Source organism: Trichomycterus rosablanca, chromosome 9, assembly GCF_030014385.1.
Source record: "Trichomycterus rosablanca isolate fTriRos1 chromosome 9, fTriRos1.hap1, whole genome shotgun sequence".
In the NCBI taxonomy this organism is placed as follows: Eukaryota; Metazoa; Chordata; class Actinopteri; order Siluriformes; family Trichomycteridae; genus Trichomycterus; species Trichomycterus rosablanca.
This window is the reverse complement of record NC_085996.1, coordinates 12,803,016-12,821,039: the sequence shown is the minus strand read 5'-3', so window position 1 is coordinate 12,821,039 and position 18,024 is coordinate 12,803,016. Positions and strand designations below refer to the sequence as shown.

The following is an 18,024-nucleotide window of genomic DNA, read 5'->3' as shown; positions in this document are numbered from 1 at the left end:
GTAATAGAATATGTGATACAGGATATTCATTACAAGATAATACAGTTACATGAGGGCAGATCAGTACAAAAGGCATTAAAGCGATGTTTTGGTGTAATTGTTTGGGCACTCGGGGAAGAAATGTTATCTGACTGAAGCGTACTGTTCTGATAAACCAAGCACCCTTCAGGCTTCCAGAAATGGGTTTATTGTGTCTTGTGCAGCATATGTAATGATGCATAAACCAGGTTTAAGGGCAGATTATTAATCTTACACATAATTAATTCACATATTTGTTAGCTAAGTGTGTGTATATTTGAAAAAAAAAGCTACTGTATTAACTACTTCTGCAATAGACTAGCATCCAGAGTTGCTGGGTAAGCGCCTGACTAATCAATACCCTACATGGTTAGAGTACCAGGGTGGGCAATTAAATTTTGCAAGGGGCCACATGAGAAACTAGGACTGTTGTAGAGGGCCAGATCAACAGGCTGATCTTAATTGCACTCAATACTTATTTTATCTCTTTAAAAAGACAGTAAATTGTATGTTTTTGATAAGCTGTTACTGGTAAGAATAGATGTTACAATTGAAAAGCAGGCAACTTTCAATGCCAAGGTGTGTTACAGAAGCTAAACGATTAATGAATGACTTCTAAGAACAGAACACTTATAGCCCTGTAATGAAAGGTCACTGGTTCTAGCCCCATAACTGCCAGGTTGCCACTGTTGGGCTCTTGAGCAAGGCCCTTAACCCTTAGGCAATATACTGTAACAGTACTGCAAGTCGGGTGGCACGATGGGTAGCACTGTCGCCTCACAGCGAGAAGGTCCTGGGTTTGATCCCCAGGTGGGGCGGTCCAGGTCCTTTCTGTGTGGAGTTTGCATGTTCTCCCTGTGTCTGCGTGGGTTTCCTCTGGGAGCTCTGATTTCCCCCCACAGTCCAAAAACATGCAGTCAGGTTAATTGGAGACACTGTTTTGCCCTATAGGTGAATGGGTGTGTGCATGTGTGTGTGTCTGCCCTGCGATGAACTAGCGTCCTGTCCAGGGTGTTACTGTGTGTCTTGCGCCCATTGAAAAGCTGGGATAGGCTCCAGCACCCCACGCGACCCTGATTGGATAAGCGGTTAAGAAAGTGAGTGAGTGAGTACTGCAAGTCGCTTCGGATAGTAAGAGTCTGCTAAATGCCAAAAATTTAAATGTAAGTTACTGCACATTGTGAATCTCTTTCTCTGTTGCAGGTCTGATGAGTATTTCCGCAGCCATATCTGGACAGACAGGGGGCGGAGAAATGCAGTCACCTGGGGCGATAAGCCCCTCCTTCCTCCCACCCCCATCCGGAAAGGTTCCAGGTCGCAAGAGGGGACGACCCCCACTAAAAAGGCACCCGGAATATCAGAACCGCTACCCTGAATCCCTTCCTCCCATCAAAGTACCCAAGAAGAGAGGGAGAAAGCCTGGATTTAAGGTTAGGCAAATGTCCATGTGTACGTCTGCGTTCTGAATGGCTGGATTTTTTTTGATGGGGTCCTAATTTAATATGCATCATATGTTTGCACTTAAGTGAACCTTTTCCTGCCTTCATTACTCTTTCTGACACTTATAATAGAACTGGGTTAGGTTTTCACTACAGAGGCGACTGTGTGTGTGTGTGTGTGTGTGTGTGTGTGTGTGTGTGTGTGTGTGTGTGTGTGTGTGAAATGAAATGTGTCTTTGTGTTTGTATGTGTGAATTTAAAAGTGAGTAATGTGTGTGTGTGTGTGTGTGTGTGTGTGTTTGAGACTGAAAGTAACCACTGTGCATGTTTGTGTTAATTAGTGCACTACTGATGGTGTTGGTACACACTATATACCCATATTAACTGTGAACCAGTGGATATGCTGAATTTAGCTGCGTATTAACTGCGTATTAATACATTTAGATGTAAAAGTGAAAGCTGGCAACCTAATTACAATCCTTAGGCTCCACCCCCTTTAATTTATATGTAATGTCTTACTGCTTTGTACTATGTTGATTCTGAAGTATTCCAGCACTCGAAGACTCTGGTATGAGTATTGGGCACTTGGGTACTGTGTGTGTGTGTGCGCGAGTGTGCGTGCGAGATTGTGTGTGTGTGCATGTTTTTTATGTTGAATAATGTATCTGCAGTCTGCTGCTGCCACTGGAGTGGAAGTTATTTTTAGCTTTATGTGTGTAAAGTTAATACTGATGCTGAAGAAAAAAAAACTGAATTACACCCATGTGAAACCCCCCCAAAATAAATAAATTTATTTACATTGCATTATACTGTATAATAACCTCAAGGTCATTGCTCTATATTTAACATCCTGGGTTTGATTCCCAGGTGGAGCGGTCTGGGTCCTTTCTGTGTGGAGTTTGCATGTTCTCCCCATGTCTCCGTGGGTTTTCTCTGAGAGCTTTGGTTTCTCCCACAGTCCAAAGACATGCAATTGAGGTGAATTGGAGACACTAAAATCCAGATAAAATAATAAAAAATAAAATAAAAATAAAATAATGAAATTAAATATGTAATTATGTGTGTGTACACGAGGAACTTTGTTTTTTTGATTAATTTCTTTAATAATAATTACCCATTTTTTATTCAGTTTAAATATTTGGACTAACCTTGCTTTGTTTGACTGACTGCTTGTACACAGTTGAAGTCCCGGTTGGCAATGACTCCGCTGGCCATCTCCCCTCCAAGCAGCACTCCAGAACCAGACATGAGCTCTATTCCCCAGGACGCTGCCACTGTTCCCCATTCTTCCACACCAGAGGTCCTTACAGGTAACACACATACAAAGTCATACATAATTACATTCATACATGAATAAATAGAAGATAGATATACGTGTATATATGTGTACAGTACAACAAAATGCTTTTCCAGCATATCCTAGCTTGTTTGGAAGCTGGGGTCAAAGTGCAAGGTCAACCCCTGTGGAGCAGACAGGGTTAAGGGCATTGCTCAAGGACCCAACAGTGGCTGCAAAACGGAGGCTGAATTTAAACTAATGGCCCATAGCTCTCACTAGGCGCCACTAGGCAACCACTGTCTCTAACTATGAACGATTTAAAAATGGACACTTAGGTCAGCAACTATCCATCCATCCATCCATCCATCCATCCTTCCTGTGGGAACACCCATCTGGAACGCATATTTATTGGTCATTTATAATTGTTTATAAGCTACACCTACTACACAGATTTGTACATATAATGTAACTTCTCTGTTGTTCTTATTACTTTGTCACCCCCTGTACCCTGTGTGTTTTTGGTTGGAGCGCTATTCCTCTCCCAGCTTCGAGACTGAGAGAGAGCTTATAGTCCGGATTTAATGACATCTGATTTCCACCTTCTGCTTGTTGGGCACATTTATCAACAAATGTTCTCATTTGCAGTCAAAAAGAGCCTCCCCTGGGTAGACTGAGCCAAATCCATCACCCTGCCAGTTCTCTAGTTGTTTTTATATCAGTCTTGTTTTTACAGGGCTGGATTGCCGGCCCAACCCTACTTTGAACATCTGGGCTTAGGGCCAGCAATGGCATAGTTGGCCATTCTTGGGGCTTTATCCTTGGAGCTTTGACATTTTAATCCCAACGGTAGTAAGGTAGTACCTCAGGTGGGGAAATACCAAAAAAATCAGACCCAACATTAGTCAGGTAGTGCCTCAGTTGGGGAAATACCAAAAAATCTGACCCAACAATAGTCAGGTAGTGCCTCAGTTGGGGAAATACCAAAAAAATCAGACCCAACAGTAGTCAGGTAGTGCCTCGGTTGGGGAAATACCAAATTAGGCCCAACAATATGTAAATTAAAAGCTTAGGGATTCCAGAGCAACACCAAGCATTTCCACAATTCCAAGATTTTTGTAATATAATAATAATTATAATCTATAATAATCCATACTAATCATTAATAATTTGCTGCTGTACCATTATAGGACAGGTGGTTCCATATTCACCATTTACTCTCTTAGATACGATTAATACTGTTGGTTGCTGGTTGCGACTGTAATGGCTAAGTGTATTAGGCTGCTGCATCACTGTACACACACACTCACACACTCTCATTAACTTAGAGGTTACTGCCTTGTGATCTACACAGGCTACTGCTATGATAGCAAAAATACCACACATAGAGATAAAAAGAATAATTACTTAATTACCTCTCTTATTTTAAAGGTTAATTATCTTGAGATTCTAAGAGCGCATTATCAGGTTTTGACAAGTTTGGCCTTTGAGACATCTTCTTCCAATTAATCATTTAAGAAATAAGTGAAATATTGCAAGTCTTGCTAATTAATTGCTTTTTTGGTGAAAATGTCATGTAGTGTACACTGTATTGGTAATTATTATTAATACCATGGGTTTTACATTCAAGTTTTATTAATGTGGTAAAAAAAATCAAAATGTTCCTCAGTTACTCAGTAGTTTATGGGGGAGGGGATGTAACAGGGGATGTAACTCCACCTGCTATATAGAGTGGCAGGGGCATGGATTGCAGTGTCATGCCCACCTGCCATGCCATTAGGGCTGGTACAGGGCATGGAGATGCAAACAACTTGTGTTGATTTCTTAAATTTACACTATCTGCCCCTAAATAGGCATTGAGCTCTCTGCTGGATCATTGTTGTTTGTCTTGTGGGGCACTGCACAGTCTGTGACACTAGTATGGAGGATTGAACTATTCCGCTGACATTTATGCCAGCAACCTTGAACTCAGCTGCCATGTGAGATTCCTCCCTGGGCTCAGGTGGTGTCAGGTGTGGTAGTGGCAGTCTGGTAGATTTCCCTGCTTTTGCTTTTTTTTCTAAAATTCTGTGTTGCAATGGAATGGTGGATTGAGTAGCTGGTGATTGTGGTGGCTCAGCTGTTGTACTTTTCCTTATATTTATTTATTTTTCCTACTAAGTGGTCATGCTTTTGCTAGGGGTGAATCACCGATGCCCCTGTGGGGCGAGTGCATGGCACCTGAGTTTTCTGACACTCGGAGCAGCTGGGGGCGTACTCTGAATGACATGATCGTCTATTTGCTCTATCTCCCCTCTGCTTTGGGCTATTTGATTTCTGCACCACCTTGGCACCTCAACATTGTTCTATCTTGATTAGGTGTCCTGTTGTAGGGTTCTATTTCCCCTGGCTTGCAGGGTCTGCCTTTTCATACCGCCTCCGTGGCAAGGCGAAGCAGACTGATGCAGATCAAAATTGAATACAATTCCTGTGAAATGAAAGTGTGAATAGGAGGGTGAAGTAGCAAAAGGACTTCTATATGGTCAAAAGTATGTGGACACCCCTCCTAGTTTTTAACCCCTGGTGTATTAATCACACCCACGATGAACAAAATTTTTATTGTTATGGATTTTTATTGCTTAGTTTCATTAGGGCATGTTGGTCAACAAGTTTTTGATTGTGTTCTCGATCTGACGCAACTACTGCACCTTCTGCTCTCACCCTGGTGGCTCTCATTTCTTTGCAGCCCCATTTGAAGCTTGTTTTTATGGGGCTGGGTTGTTTGAATTCTAGTGACCTGCACAAAGCTCTGATCTTAACACCACTGGGATGAATTTAAATGTTGATTGTAGGCCAAGCTGCTTGCAATTCAAACCAAAGACGTTGAGTGCCACTGACGTTCCTCCACACTAAACTCGTCAAACCATGTCTTTATTTGACGTGTTTATGGCAAAGGTGTTAATAAGGAGTGCAGTCAGTTATATTACCATGTGAACAAGGGTGCTATAAGGGTGAAGAATGTAAAGCTGCAATATAAGTGGTAAAAAATTACCCTGAATATCCTGGACGGGGTTCAGTCTGACGCCTGTGCGATGGGTTTAAACCTTAAATCCTATTGCTTCTAGGCGGGGTTTCCTTTAAACTTGAGCTGCGCAGTCATAAAACCTGATTCCTGTGCTTCCGTCGGCTGTGGTCACAAGAATGCTTTCTGAAGGTTCACCGTGGAGTCTGCAGGCTGCACTATTTTTTTCCATTTCAGCATCTGAATATCAACTTCTAATGTTCTTCTAGTGCAATTCTTTTTCCACTGCTACCTAATCTCGAACCATTATACCTGCTCATACTGCCAAAGAGAAAGTTCCATACACCATATGAACAGGTTTAATAACATCAGATATACACCGATCAGCCCTTACATTAAAACCACCTCCTTTTTTCTACACTCACTATTTTATCAGCTCCACTTACCATATAGAAGCACTTTGTAGTTCTACAATTACTGACTGTAGTCCATTTGTTTCTCTGCATGCTTTGTTAGCCCCCTCTCATGCTGTTCTTCAATGGTCAGGACTCTCCCAGGACCACTACAGAGCAGGTATTATTTAGGTGGTGGATCAGTCTCAGCACTGCAGTGACACTGACATGGTGGTGGTGTGGTGGTGTGTTAGTGTGTGTTGTGCTGGTATGAGTGGATATGACACAGCAATGCTGCTGGAGTTTTTAAGCACCTCACTGTCACTGCTGGACTGAGAATAGTCCACCAACCAAAAATATATCCAGCCAACAGCTTCCTGTGGGCAGCGTCCTGTGACCACTGATTAAGGTTTAGAAGATGACCAACTCAAACAGCAGCAATAGATGAGCGATCATCTCTGACTTTACATCTACAAGGTGGACCAACTAGGTAGAAGTGTCTAATAGAGTGGACAGTGAGTGGACACGGTATTTAAAAACTCATACCAGCACAACATACACTAACACACCACCACCATGTCAGTGTCACTGCAGTGCTGAGAATGATCCACCACCCAAATAATACCTGCTCTGTGGTGGTCCTGACCATTGAAGAACAGGGTGAAAGCAGGCTAAAAAGGTATGTAGAGAAATAGATGGACTACAGTCAGTAATTGTAGAACTACGAAGTGCTTCTCTATGGTAAGTGAGCTGTAAAATAAACAGTAAGTGTAGATACAAGGATGTGGTTTTAATATTATGGCTGATCAGTGTATGTTTCAGCCCTAAAAACACTGGCCTTCTAGTGCTTTATAGGCTCTGGTTCTTGTGTGTGAGATACCAGGGGGCCTTGGCACACTAGGGGGCCTCAGTGAGCCCAGAGGTGGGTCCAGCTGCATTTCCTTAAGGGACAGGAAAATCAATAGGCAATGAGTATATGGGAGCATAATAAGAATGTGCAAAGGTCAACAAATGGGCACTACGAATGATTCCGAATCAGTCGTTGATCCAGATCCCGCTGAGTTGAACCCAGTGATGAAGCAGTTTAGCAGTAAACCCACTAAGTCAACCAAAATCTGAGAATTCCACAGATATTTACCTTTACTGTGGGTTCATTGAATTTCCCATGAACAAGAAGGACTAATAAACACACAAACAGACTTTTATTTCTCCCATGATGCCCACCCCCCAAGCAAGATGCAGTATAGACAAAAAAATAGTTTCTTTGTCTTATTTACTCTGCGTTTGTTTGATGGCGTTAAATTGAAGCTGTTATTGCTTCATCTGGCCCATCAGCTTTTCTTATTATCACTGTGAACGTGAGGAGGGTGCTGAGTAATGCCACCTGCTGTTAGGCTGTTCTGAATGACTCTTCTAAGCTTGATTTATGCCTCCTCAGAAGCGTGTATCAGAAGGTATTGAGCTTTCATTGTTTGTCAGAGCAGCTGGAGGGTTTTATATGTCCCTCAGTTGAAGACGCGGGTAGTAAACACACAATAAAAATGGGTGAAAGCACATTTCTTGTACCAAAACTACAAGCTATAATGTCGGCATCGTAATCATCTTTTCCGCTCGACTATTCAGTGTCCCTTGCATTTTTTTAACCAGCTCCTTTGATGGGATCCCTGGGCGTTCCCAGGCCACCCTGGAGATATAATCCTTCCATCCCTCTTCTTCCTGTCGGCTATGCCTGGCATACCTCTAATGGGTGGCATCTAGGAGGCATTCTTATTAGATGCTTGAACCACCTCATGATTTCTTAAACGTCAATATATAAATGTAATGGGTCCAGCTGTGCCCGGTTGCCGAATCTTACTTCAGAGGGGGCAAGAAGGTGCAGATGACTGATTTGTTGGTTTCTGAGGATCACCTGTGCCTTGTTGAGTGTTAAGATGTGTCTATATTGCCAGCTCTTATGTTTGGCAACCCGCTCTTTCTCTGGAAGTGTGATTGTTTTTCTCTGGAAGTGTCTGTTTTTCTACCAGTGTATAAGGCCAGCACACTTGTATCTTTTTTTCTGGGAATGAACCTGGTGTTGTGGATTTTTTCTGGTGTCACAACAAAACCGCCTTGTTGAGGTTGGGGTACTGCGGTGCATTGTTGTCCCTGGCTTGTTTTGTGGGTTCCCTATCTGTCCTCCTTTTCCGAGAACTGGGTTGTCACAGATGATTGGAGTAGCCTATCATATTGAATGAATTAATGCCTTTATTGTCATTGTATTACAGAGCAGGTATTATTTAGGTGGTGGATCATTCTCAGCCCTGCAGTGACACTGACATGGTGGTGGTGTGTTAGTGTGTGTTGTGCTGCTGGAGTTTTTAAATACCTTGTCCACTTACTGTCCACTTTATTAGACACTCATACCTAGTTGGTCCACCTTGTAGATGTAAAGTCAGAGACGATCGCGCATCTATTGCTGCTGTTTGAGTTGGTCATCTTTTAGACCTTCTTCAGCGGTCACAGGACGCTGCCCGTGGGGTGCTGTTGGCTGGATATTTTTGGTTGGACTATTCTCAGTCCAACAGCGACAGTGAGGTGTTTAAAAACTCCATCAGCATTGCTGTGTCTGATCCACTCATACCAGCACAACACACACTAACACACCACCACCATGTCAGTGTCACTGCAGTGCTGAGAACGATCCACCACCCAAATAATACCTACTCTTTGGTGGTCCTGTGGGGGTCCTGACCATTGAAGAACAGGGTGAAAGCAGGTTAAAAAGGTATGTAGATAAATAGATGTACTACAGTCAGTAATTGTAGAACTACAAAGTGCTTCTATATGGTAAGTGGAGCTGATAAAATGGACAGTGAGTGTAGAAACAAGGAGGTAGTTTTAATGGCTTATCGGTGTACACTGTCACATACACACACAAAAACGGTGGAAAAAATACAAAACAATTAAGTCTTTAAATATTAAATATTATATTTTGTATTATTTATTATAATTTTTATAGTTTTATAGTTTTATAATTTTTTATAGTTTTTTTTTAAATAATTTTTAAAATAATTTTAGAATTTATTATTTGAATGTTTTTAAATTTTTAAAAATTTTTAATTTAGGTATTGTGACAACCGTTCTGCACTATCCGTTTACTATCCACTTTCTCTGTTGCGGGCTTCGGATGCTTCTGTGTCTTTCATTTGTTACTTTGTTTCCGTTATTCTGGCCACCATATATATTTGCATTTATCCCCTTTTTTATTTGTGGCTTTTTAGCCCCAATATTGTTCTACCTCGGTCAAGCATCCTGCACTTGGGTTCATTTTCAATTCTTGACTTCAGTCGCACGGTGCGACCCACCCCATTATAATAACTCAGTGCTGTTTCTCTTTTTATCTGCAGTGTGTATCTACGTGAATAAGCTAGTGAACACGGGCCCCAACTTGGACAGGCAGAAAGTAATGCAGCTTCCTGATCATCTGGGTCCAGCTCGACCCTCTGTGGTGCTGCAGCAGGCCGTGCAGGGCTGCATCGATAGCGCTTACCAACAGAAAACTGTTTTCACCCTGCTGACACAGGGCTACGGGGGAGAGAAAATATCAGGTAATGAATACACACACACACACACACATATGAACACTAATAATGTTGTTGATGCTTTTTTGGAGGAATTTTGGTAAACTGACAGATTTGAAAGGATCACCGCTATTGTTTTTTATTTGGAGATAAGCGATTTCACTGTGGTTCACTGAAGTCCCAGAAACCCAGAATTTTCTGAAATCTGAAATAAATGTACAACCCCAATTGCAATGAAGTTGGGACGTTGTGTAAAACATAAATAAAAACAGAATACGATGATTTGCAAATCCTTTTCAACCCATATTCAATTGGATACACTACAAAGACAAGATATTTAATGTTCAAACGGATAAACTGTATTGTTTTTTTGCAAATATTCACTCATTTTGAATTTTATGCCTGCAACACGTTCCAAAGAAGTTGGGACAGGGGCAACAAAAGACTGGCTTGAGGAATACTCAAAAAACAACTGTTTAAAACATTCCACAGGTGAACAGGTTAATTGGAAACAGGTAAATGTCATGATTGGGTATAAAGGGAGCATCCCCAAAAGGCTCAGTCATTTACAAGCAAGGTTCAACACTTTGTGAACAACTGCGTGAGCAAATAGTCCAACAGTTTAAGAACAATGTCATCACACTGTAGGACGGCTCACTGTGGTCGACAGAGTAGCGCATTGGATCCATTGACTCCGAGTGGTAATCGGAGAACAATCATCTACAGTCCATAATATCATCAAAAGATTCAGAGAATCTGGAGAAATCTGTGCAAGTAAGCGGCAAGGCCGAAAACCAACATTGAATGCCCGTGACTTTCGATCCCTCAGGCGGCACTGCATTAAAAACCGACATCATTCTGTAACGGATATTACCACATGGGCTCAGGAACACTTCAGAAAACCATTGTCAGTGAACACAGTTCGTCGCTCCATCTACAAGTGCAAGTTAAAACTCTACCAAGCAAAGCGAAAGCCATATATCAACAACACCCAGAAACGCCGCCGGCTTCTCTGGGCCCGAGCTCATCTGAGATGGACTGACGCAAAGTGGAAAAGTGTCCTGTGGTCTGACGAGTCCACATTTCAAATAGTTTTTGGAAATCATGGATGTCGTGTCCTCCGGGCCAAAGAGGAACAGGACTGTCCGGATTGTTATCAGCGCAAAGTTGAAAAGCCAGCATCTCTGATGGTATGGGGGTGTGTTAGTGCCCATGGCATGGGTAACTTGCACATCTGTGAAGGCACCATTAATGCTGAAAGGTACTGTACATACAGGTTTTGGAGCAACATATGCTGCCATCCAAGCAACGTCTTTTTCAGGGACGTCCCTGCTTATTTCAGCAAGACAATGCCAAGCCACATTCTGCACGTGTTACAACAGCGTGGCTTCAAAGTAAAAGAGTGCTGGTACTAGACTGGCCTGCCTGCAGTCCAGACCTGTCTCCCATTGAAAATGTGTGGCGCATTATGAAGAGCAAAATACGACAACGGAGACCCCGGACTGTTGAGCAACTGAAGTTGTACATCAAGCAAGAATGGGAAAGAATTCCACCTACAAAGCTTCAACAATTAGTGTCCTCAGTTCCCAAACACTTATTGAGTGTTGTTAAAAGGAAAGGTGATGTAACACAGTGGTAAACATGCCCCTGTCCCAACTTCTTTGGAACGTTTTGCAGGCATCAAATTCAAAATGAGTGAATATTTGCAAAAAACAATAAAGTTTATCCATTTGAACATTAAATATCTTGTCTTTGTAGTGTATTCAATTGAATATGGGTTGAAAAGGATTTGCAAAATATCGTATTCTGTCTATGTTTTACACAACGTCCCAACTTCATTGGAATTGGGGTTGTACCAAATATGGTAAAAAAATTTTAAGAAGCTGAAATATTAATGCGTCCTTACATCTCTACATTTATATTATCCATCTTTAAGTTCCTCTTTTCTTTTATCTCTTTAATTTGTTGAATTTCTCTCACGCAGCCACGTTTGACGGAAAGCAGCACCTGCTGAGTCTGCCCGTAGTGAACAGTGTAGGTTATGTTCTTCGCTTCCTGAAGAAGCTCTGCCGGAGTTTGCTGTGCGAGAACCTCTTCAGCGATCAGCCCATTGCACCTTCGTCTTCTCCATCCTCCTCTTCTTCTGTCCACACTGACAAGCATTCAGATGGACAATCCAAATTGAGTAAGGCTGTTTATCATTTTTAACTACTTTTGTAACATTGGGTTTACTTGTGACTTGTGATTTGTGTTGAGCCAAAAACAAAAATGTTGAGCCAAATTGTGATGGCTAGACGACTGGGTCAGAGCATCTCCAAAACTGCAGCTCTTGTGGGTATCTCAGTATCTATCAAAAGTGGTCCAAGGAAGGAACAGTGGTAAACCGGCGACAGGGTCATGGGCGGCCAAGGCTCATTGATGCACATGGGGAGTGAAGGCTGGCCCGTGTGTGTCCAGTCCAACAGACGAGCTACTGTAGCTCAGATTGCTGAAGAAGTTAATGCTGCTTCAGATAGAAAGGTGTCAGAATACACAGTGCATCACAGTTTGTTGCGTATGGGGATGCAAAAGGGGGACCAACACAATATTAGGAAGGGGGTCATAATGTTATGCCTGATCGGTGTATAATGTGTATTGTATACATTTTTTTCAGCAGGTTCTGTGGACGATTACCACTCGGAGTCAATGGATCCAAAGCGCTACTCTGTCGACCACAGTGAGCCGTCCTACAGTGTGATGACATCGTCATACACGGCAGCTAAAACCAGTTATGGGTTTCGTTTGGGCTCTGCATATTCGGGGGGTGTTTGCCGACCGGCGACCAGTCCCAGCTCATTCCAGGAAGGAAACAGAAGTGGTAAAAAAGGCTACATATCTAATATAATACTATTATACTTAACAGTATGTTAAAAAAAAGTATACCACTCGGTAGTAATCACTGACAGGTACAAAGCATGATAATACAATTAATGTTATGGCAACATAGTACTCTTATTAATCTTAGAAGGTAGAGAATGAATAGTAATTGTAATCCATGTAAAACAGGTTGTCAAAATTGTAAATCACTCAGTGAGTAATCTTGGGTCTATACACTGTATACTAAACCGTTTCAACTACCATATGCACCGATCAGCCATAACATTAAAACCACCTCCTTGTTTCTACACTCACTTTCCATTTTATCAGCTCCACTTACCATATAGAAGCACTTTGTAGTTCTACATTTACTGACTGTAGTCCATTTTTCAATGGTCAGGACCCCCACAAGACCACCACAGAGCAGGTATTATTTAGGTGGTGGATGATTGTCTGTCAGCACTGCAGTGACACTGACGTGGTGGTGGTGGTGTGTTGGTGTGTGTTGTGCTGGTATGGGTGGATCAGACACAGCAATGCTGCTGGAGTTTTTAAATACCGTGTCCACTCACTGTCCACTCTATTAGACACTTCTACTTGGTTGGTTTACCTTGTAGATGTAAAGTCAGAGACAGTTGGTCATCTTCTAGACCGTCATCAGTGGTCACAGGACGCTGCCCACGGGGTACTTTTGACTGGATGTTTTTGGTTGGTGGACTATTCTCAGTCCAGCAGTGACAGTGAGGTGTTTAAAAACTTAGCATTGATGTGTCTGATCCACTCATACCAGCAAAACACACACTAACACACCACCACCATGTCAGTGTCACTGCAGTGCTGAGAATGATCCACCACCCAAATAATACCTGCTCTGTAGTGGTCCTGGGAGAGTCCTGACCATTGAAGAACAGCATGAAAGGGGGCTAACAAAGCATGCAGAGAAACAGATGGACTACAGTCAGTAATTGTAGAACTACAAAGTGCTTCTATATGGTAAGTGGAGCTGATAAAATGGACAGTGAGTGTATAAACAAGGAGGTGGTTTTAATATGGTTGATCGGTGTCTACCGGTGTCTACTACTCAGTAAAATGTGTGAATAGTATGCCACCCACTGGTAGTTTTGTAAAAACACAATATTATAGGCATGGCCCATAGAAAGTTGCTGTGATAGTAATAATTTTGGTCCAATAAGCCCAAGAACACATACAAAACCTGTATAGTAACTCTCCCTCTCTCTCTCTCTCTATCTCTATTTGTGCAGCCTATAGTCCATCACCAGAGGCAGGTGAAGCAAAGCCTCCTCCAAGTAAAGACCCCTCCCGGTGGAGTGTAGAGGAGGTGGTCTGGTTCATTAAAGATGCCGACCCTCAGGCCCTGGGCCCACATGTCGAGCTCTTTCGGAAGCATGTGAGTACAAAGGACAAACAGTGTACCAATCACCAATCATCTGCTGTGGATGCCTAATAATGTAAAAAACTACATTTATAACATTATCTAAATATTACATTTGTGAATCAAATCACCTCTAATTTTGAGTTAAAACCATGAACATGTATTAAAAAATAGTATGAACTCACTGGTCATACTGACACTCTTCTGGGACTCTTCTACTATACATTATTTATTAAGAAGTAGGAATTCAGACTCTTAGTTTTGCTTATTTAGCTAATAAATATCTGTTATTAATTGACAGTTAACAGCTACCCGACAGGCTTATAGTGATCCATTACAATATTAAACCAGTGGTTCTCAATCGTAGGTCGAGATTCCATATGGGGTTATCTAATATGAAGTTAAAGTGCCATAGTATGTTAAAAGTATGTCAGCCAGTAGTAATCATGGACAGGTACATAACAATATAATATACTTAAGATTAAGGCAAAACAGTACACCTACTATTAATTTCAAAGTAATCTAAGGCGCCCTGGTGGCGCAGCGGGATTTTCTGAACTCCTCGGTTCGAAACTCAGCGTTGCCACCGGTCGGCATAATCGGCAGTGCCTGCAGCAGATACTAATTGGCCACCGTATCTGCAGGGTGAGGGCCGGACTATGTGTGTCTATATACTCTGTGTAAGGACCCTGATTGGCGGAAGAGACGTCTGTGCAGTGACGTGCTCTCCTCAGATGCAATCGGGTATCCCTCAGCAGCGGAAAAGTAACAATAATCCATCACCCAATAAGTCATTTTGGGTCTCGTCCATACAAGTGTACTGTATACTAAACCATTTGCCAAAACACTATGCCACCCAGTGGTAATTCTGAGTCACGTTCAAAATGGCATAGCATAATAATCATTATGCCAAAATATTATTCAGTATAGTAAAATACCATACATGCCATACATAGTATCTAAAATAATCATACCACTCATTAGAAAAAAGTAAAGTACTATCCCGACAGGCTTATAGCGATTCATTACAATATTTAATCAGTGGTTCTCAACCTCATGTCGAAAACCCATGTGTGTTTGCCTGACATGCAGTTAGAAGTGTACCACCCAGTAGTATTTTTTACAAATCAATAATGCTGAGTTTTACATATAAATATTTAACTAATTTAACTGTAACTTTGGACAGCAATGTGAACTCAAGAAACGTTTTAAACTCAAGACACTCTTTTCCACAGTTAAGATTATTCAAACTCAAATACTTCTTGGAAAACAGGACAATAATGTGTGCTGCTTTTCAGCCTGCAGGACTAGTCTTAAGGACTCTTCAAAATGTTCCTCCTTTTTCTGGAACTCCTTTACATGTGTCCTTCAGCCAAGACAAACAGAGACCCAGGAGAGAAAACACAGGGGTTATAAAGGGGCATTAATACGCACCACAGAATTCCCTTCTTCCTCTACTACCTCTCATGATGGAACCACACCCTACCTGTACAACCCACAGTAACATTATTTAAGATTGTATACTGTCACAACTGTAAGTCGCTTTGGATAAAAGCATCTCCTAAATGCCGTTCTGTTATACGATTCTTTAGAGCAGTGGTTCTCAAACTTTTTAGACCGAGTACCACCCATTATCAAACCAAAAGTTCCAAGTACCACCTATGTTTCTCATCACAGAACCACATATGGCACACATTATTTAGGTGTGTATGTGTATATATTAGTGATGAGAATTATGGCTTCTTGAAGGGATCTTTTGGCTCGGTTCCTTTTAAAGAGGCGTTCAAAAAAACGGCTCTCCGTTCTTTGAGAGGCGCTACTAGGTAAACTATAAGACACCCCCGATATTAATATCAAATTTTGCCACCTTGCCTTAAATGTATTCCTAATTCAAACAACACTTAAACGAGAAAAAAAAGATTTATTTTTAAAAGGAAAAAAAACTACAGGGAAGAGACACACTGTGGTTGCATTGCATTAAGTTTCAGAAAAATACTGTGACTGTGTTTGTTTCTGCTTTAAAACATAAGCACAATGAAATAACCAGATTTAACACAATTAAACAAGTGTATAGTTTATTTCTCAATTATTTATCATTATACTACTAGCTCTCTGTGTGTGTGTGTGAGTATGCATGAGTGCGAGTGTGTGTTTATGTGTGTGGTGTTAGTGTATGTGAATGTAAGTTTGTGTGTGAGTGTGTGTGTGTGTGTGTGTGTGTGTGTTGCTCACTCTCCGTGATACTGAAAGTGTTTTCAGATTTGAATATCGACAATAAACAGCTTTTATTACGAGTTACGATTAATTCCCTCTACTGATGCGAAGCTTAATGGGTTGATTACAGCCAATAAGAACTGTGCAGAAATAAAAGACTCGGTTCCTTTTGTTCATTTCAAAGATGCGTTCAATAGAATCGGATCATTCGCGAGCGACCCATCACTAGTATATATGCAGTTACCACTGAGCATGTGAGTGAGAGGGGTGCGCCTGTTTAGCGGAGCAGCCTTGTGATGTCAGGAACGAGATCAGTGAGATTCAAACGCAGATCTGGCTCTGACAAAAGTGAGAGAGCTACTGATAACTTTACTAATAACTTTACTGATAACGTTTCGGAAATTTAGAGATGGAAACCGCAATCGTGAAGTATAGATGTAATAAAGTACGGTGTCTGCATAGCCCCGAATATTTCTAAAAACACCTTCATTTTAAATAAAATGATTTTATTAAAACAGAATCATAAGAACTTTGAAACAGATTTTATTAGTAATTTACACATTTTGTTTCATTTTTTTTTCATAATTATTCAATTATTTATTTTTTCGGTGCATGTAATTACTTTTCCAAGATTATCTGGCGTACCACCTCGTGCTGCTTCACGTACCACCAGTGGTACGCGTACCACAGTTTGAGAACCACTGCTTTAGAGCAGTTAATGTTAAGGTAATGGACTGGTAATCAGATGGTCGCTGGTTTAAGCCCCACCACTGCTGCAACTTGAGCAAGGTTCTTAATTCTCAACTGCTTAGACTATATACTGTCACCATACTGTAAGTTGCTTTCGATAAAAGCGTTAACTAAATGCAGAACATGTGAATGTAAACCATTATTGTGGCAACATCATGCTATGGTGGTGCTTAACAGCGTCAGGGACAGGGAGACTGGTAAGAGTTCAGGGGAAACTTATTGTTCTGACACTGTTTTCATAAATTTGGTATTATTGTATTGTATTGGTAGTATTTTTTGTGAAAGCACAGCTCTCATCAGTGCATTTATTTATGTCTGCCTTGTTTATTTAGGAGATTGATGGAGACGCTCTCCTCCTGCTCAAAAGTGACATGATTATGAAGTACTTGGGATTGAAGCTGGGCCCGGCGCTCAAGCTCTGCTACCACATCGACAAGTTAAAACAAACCAAGTTCTGACCTGCTGCTGGTTCACAATGTACGCACACATACCTGCTACTCTCCTACACATGAACAATCAACCACAGACTCACAGGATGTGGTGTTACCGACAGAGCCGGACTACTTTACTGGAAATTGCTCCATTTTTTTATTACATTTAACTCGGTTTGACTGAGACTTCTATCTAGACTTTGTCAACTTCTGTCATCATATTTTACTTCGGACTGATATTGCTATAATTGAAGAGAGGGATAATAAGTAAAGAAAAGTGTGACCAACAGTTCTTCAGCTGAGAAACCAACAGTTCCAACAACCAACAAGAACGTTTAAGGTAATGAAGTTGTCCTGGACTGCAGTAACTCATGTTTTAATGGTGTCTAATCAAGTGTTGATTATCTGGAAGTGTTTGCCACCTAATGGTAACATTGAGACATTACAGTACCCTGTCACACTTCATTTTATTTGTCAAGTGAGCGAATATAACCTATTTCAGAGAGAAATCACATATAAAGTAACAGAATATATTTTAACCTGTGAACAAGTGTTACCTCTCCAACCTGCAAAACGTAGGCATAGGCTAACCTTCCAACCAATAAGCTCCGTTAGTGTAAATTTAAGCACTGCCCAAGTTTAAGAACTCATATAAGACACTACAGCCTTTTTCCACTAAAGAGCTGAACAATTA

The 18,024-nt window shown here is 41.3% G+C and overlaps 1 protein-coding gene across 1 annotated transcript in view; it reads left to right on the top strand.

Moving 5' to 3' along the window:
• The window catches only part of scml4 (Scm polycomb group protein like 4), a 73,535-nt gene extending 56,178 nt beyond the window's left edge, over window positions 1–17,357 (top strand). Inside the window, exons 4-10 of the mRNA XM_063002463.1 lie at window positions 1,222–1,448; window positions 2,638–2,767; window positions 9,513–9,713; window positions 11,671–11,871; window positions 12,340–12,543; window positions 13,805–13,950; window positions 17,232–17,357. Coding sequence (XP_062858533.1) covers window positions 1,222–1,448; window positions 2,638–2,767; window positions 9,513–9,713; window positions 11,671–11,871; window positions 12,340–12,543; window positions 13,805–13,950; window positions 17,232–17,357 — 1,235 coding nt within the window. The remainder of the gene's footprint in view (window positions 1–1,221; window positions 1,449–2,637; window positions 2,768–9,512; window positions 9,714–11,670; window positions 11,872–12,339; window positions 12,544–13,804; window positions 13,951–17,231) is intronic.
• The last annotated feature ends 667 nt before the right edge of the window (window positions 17,358–18,024 follow it).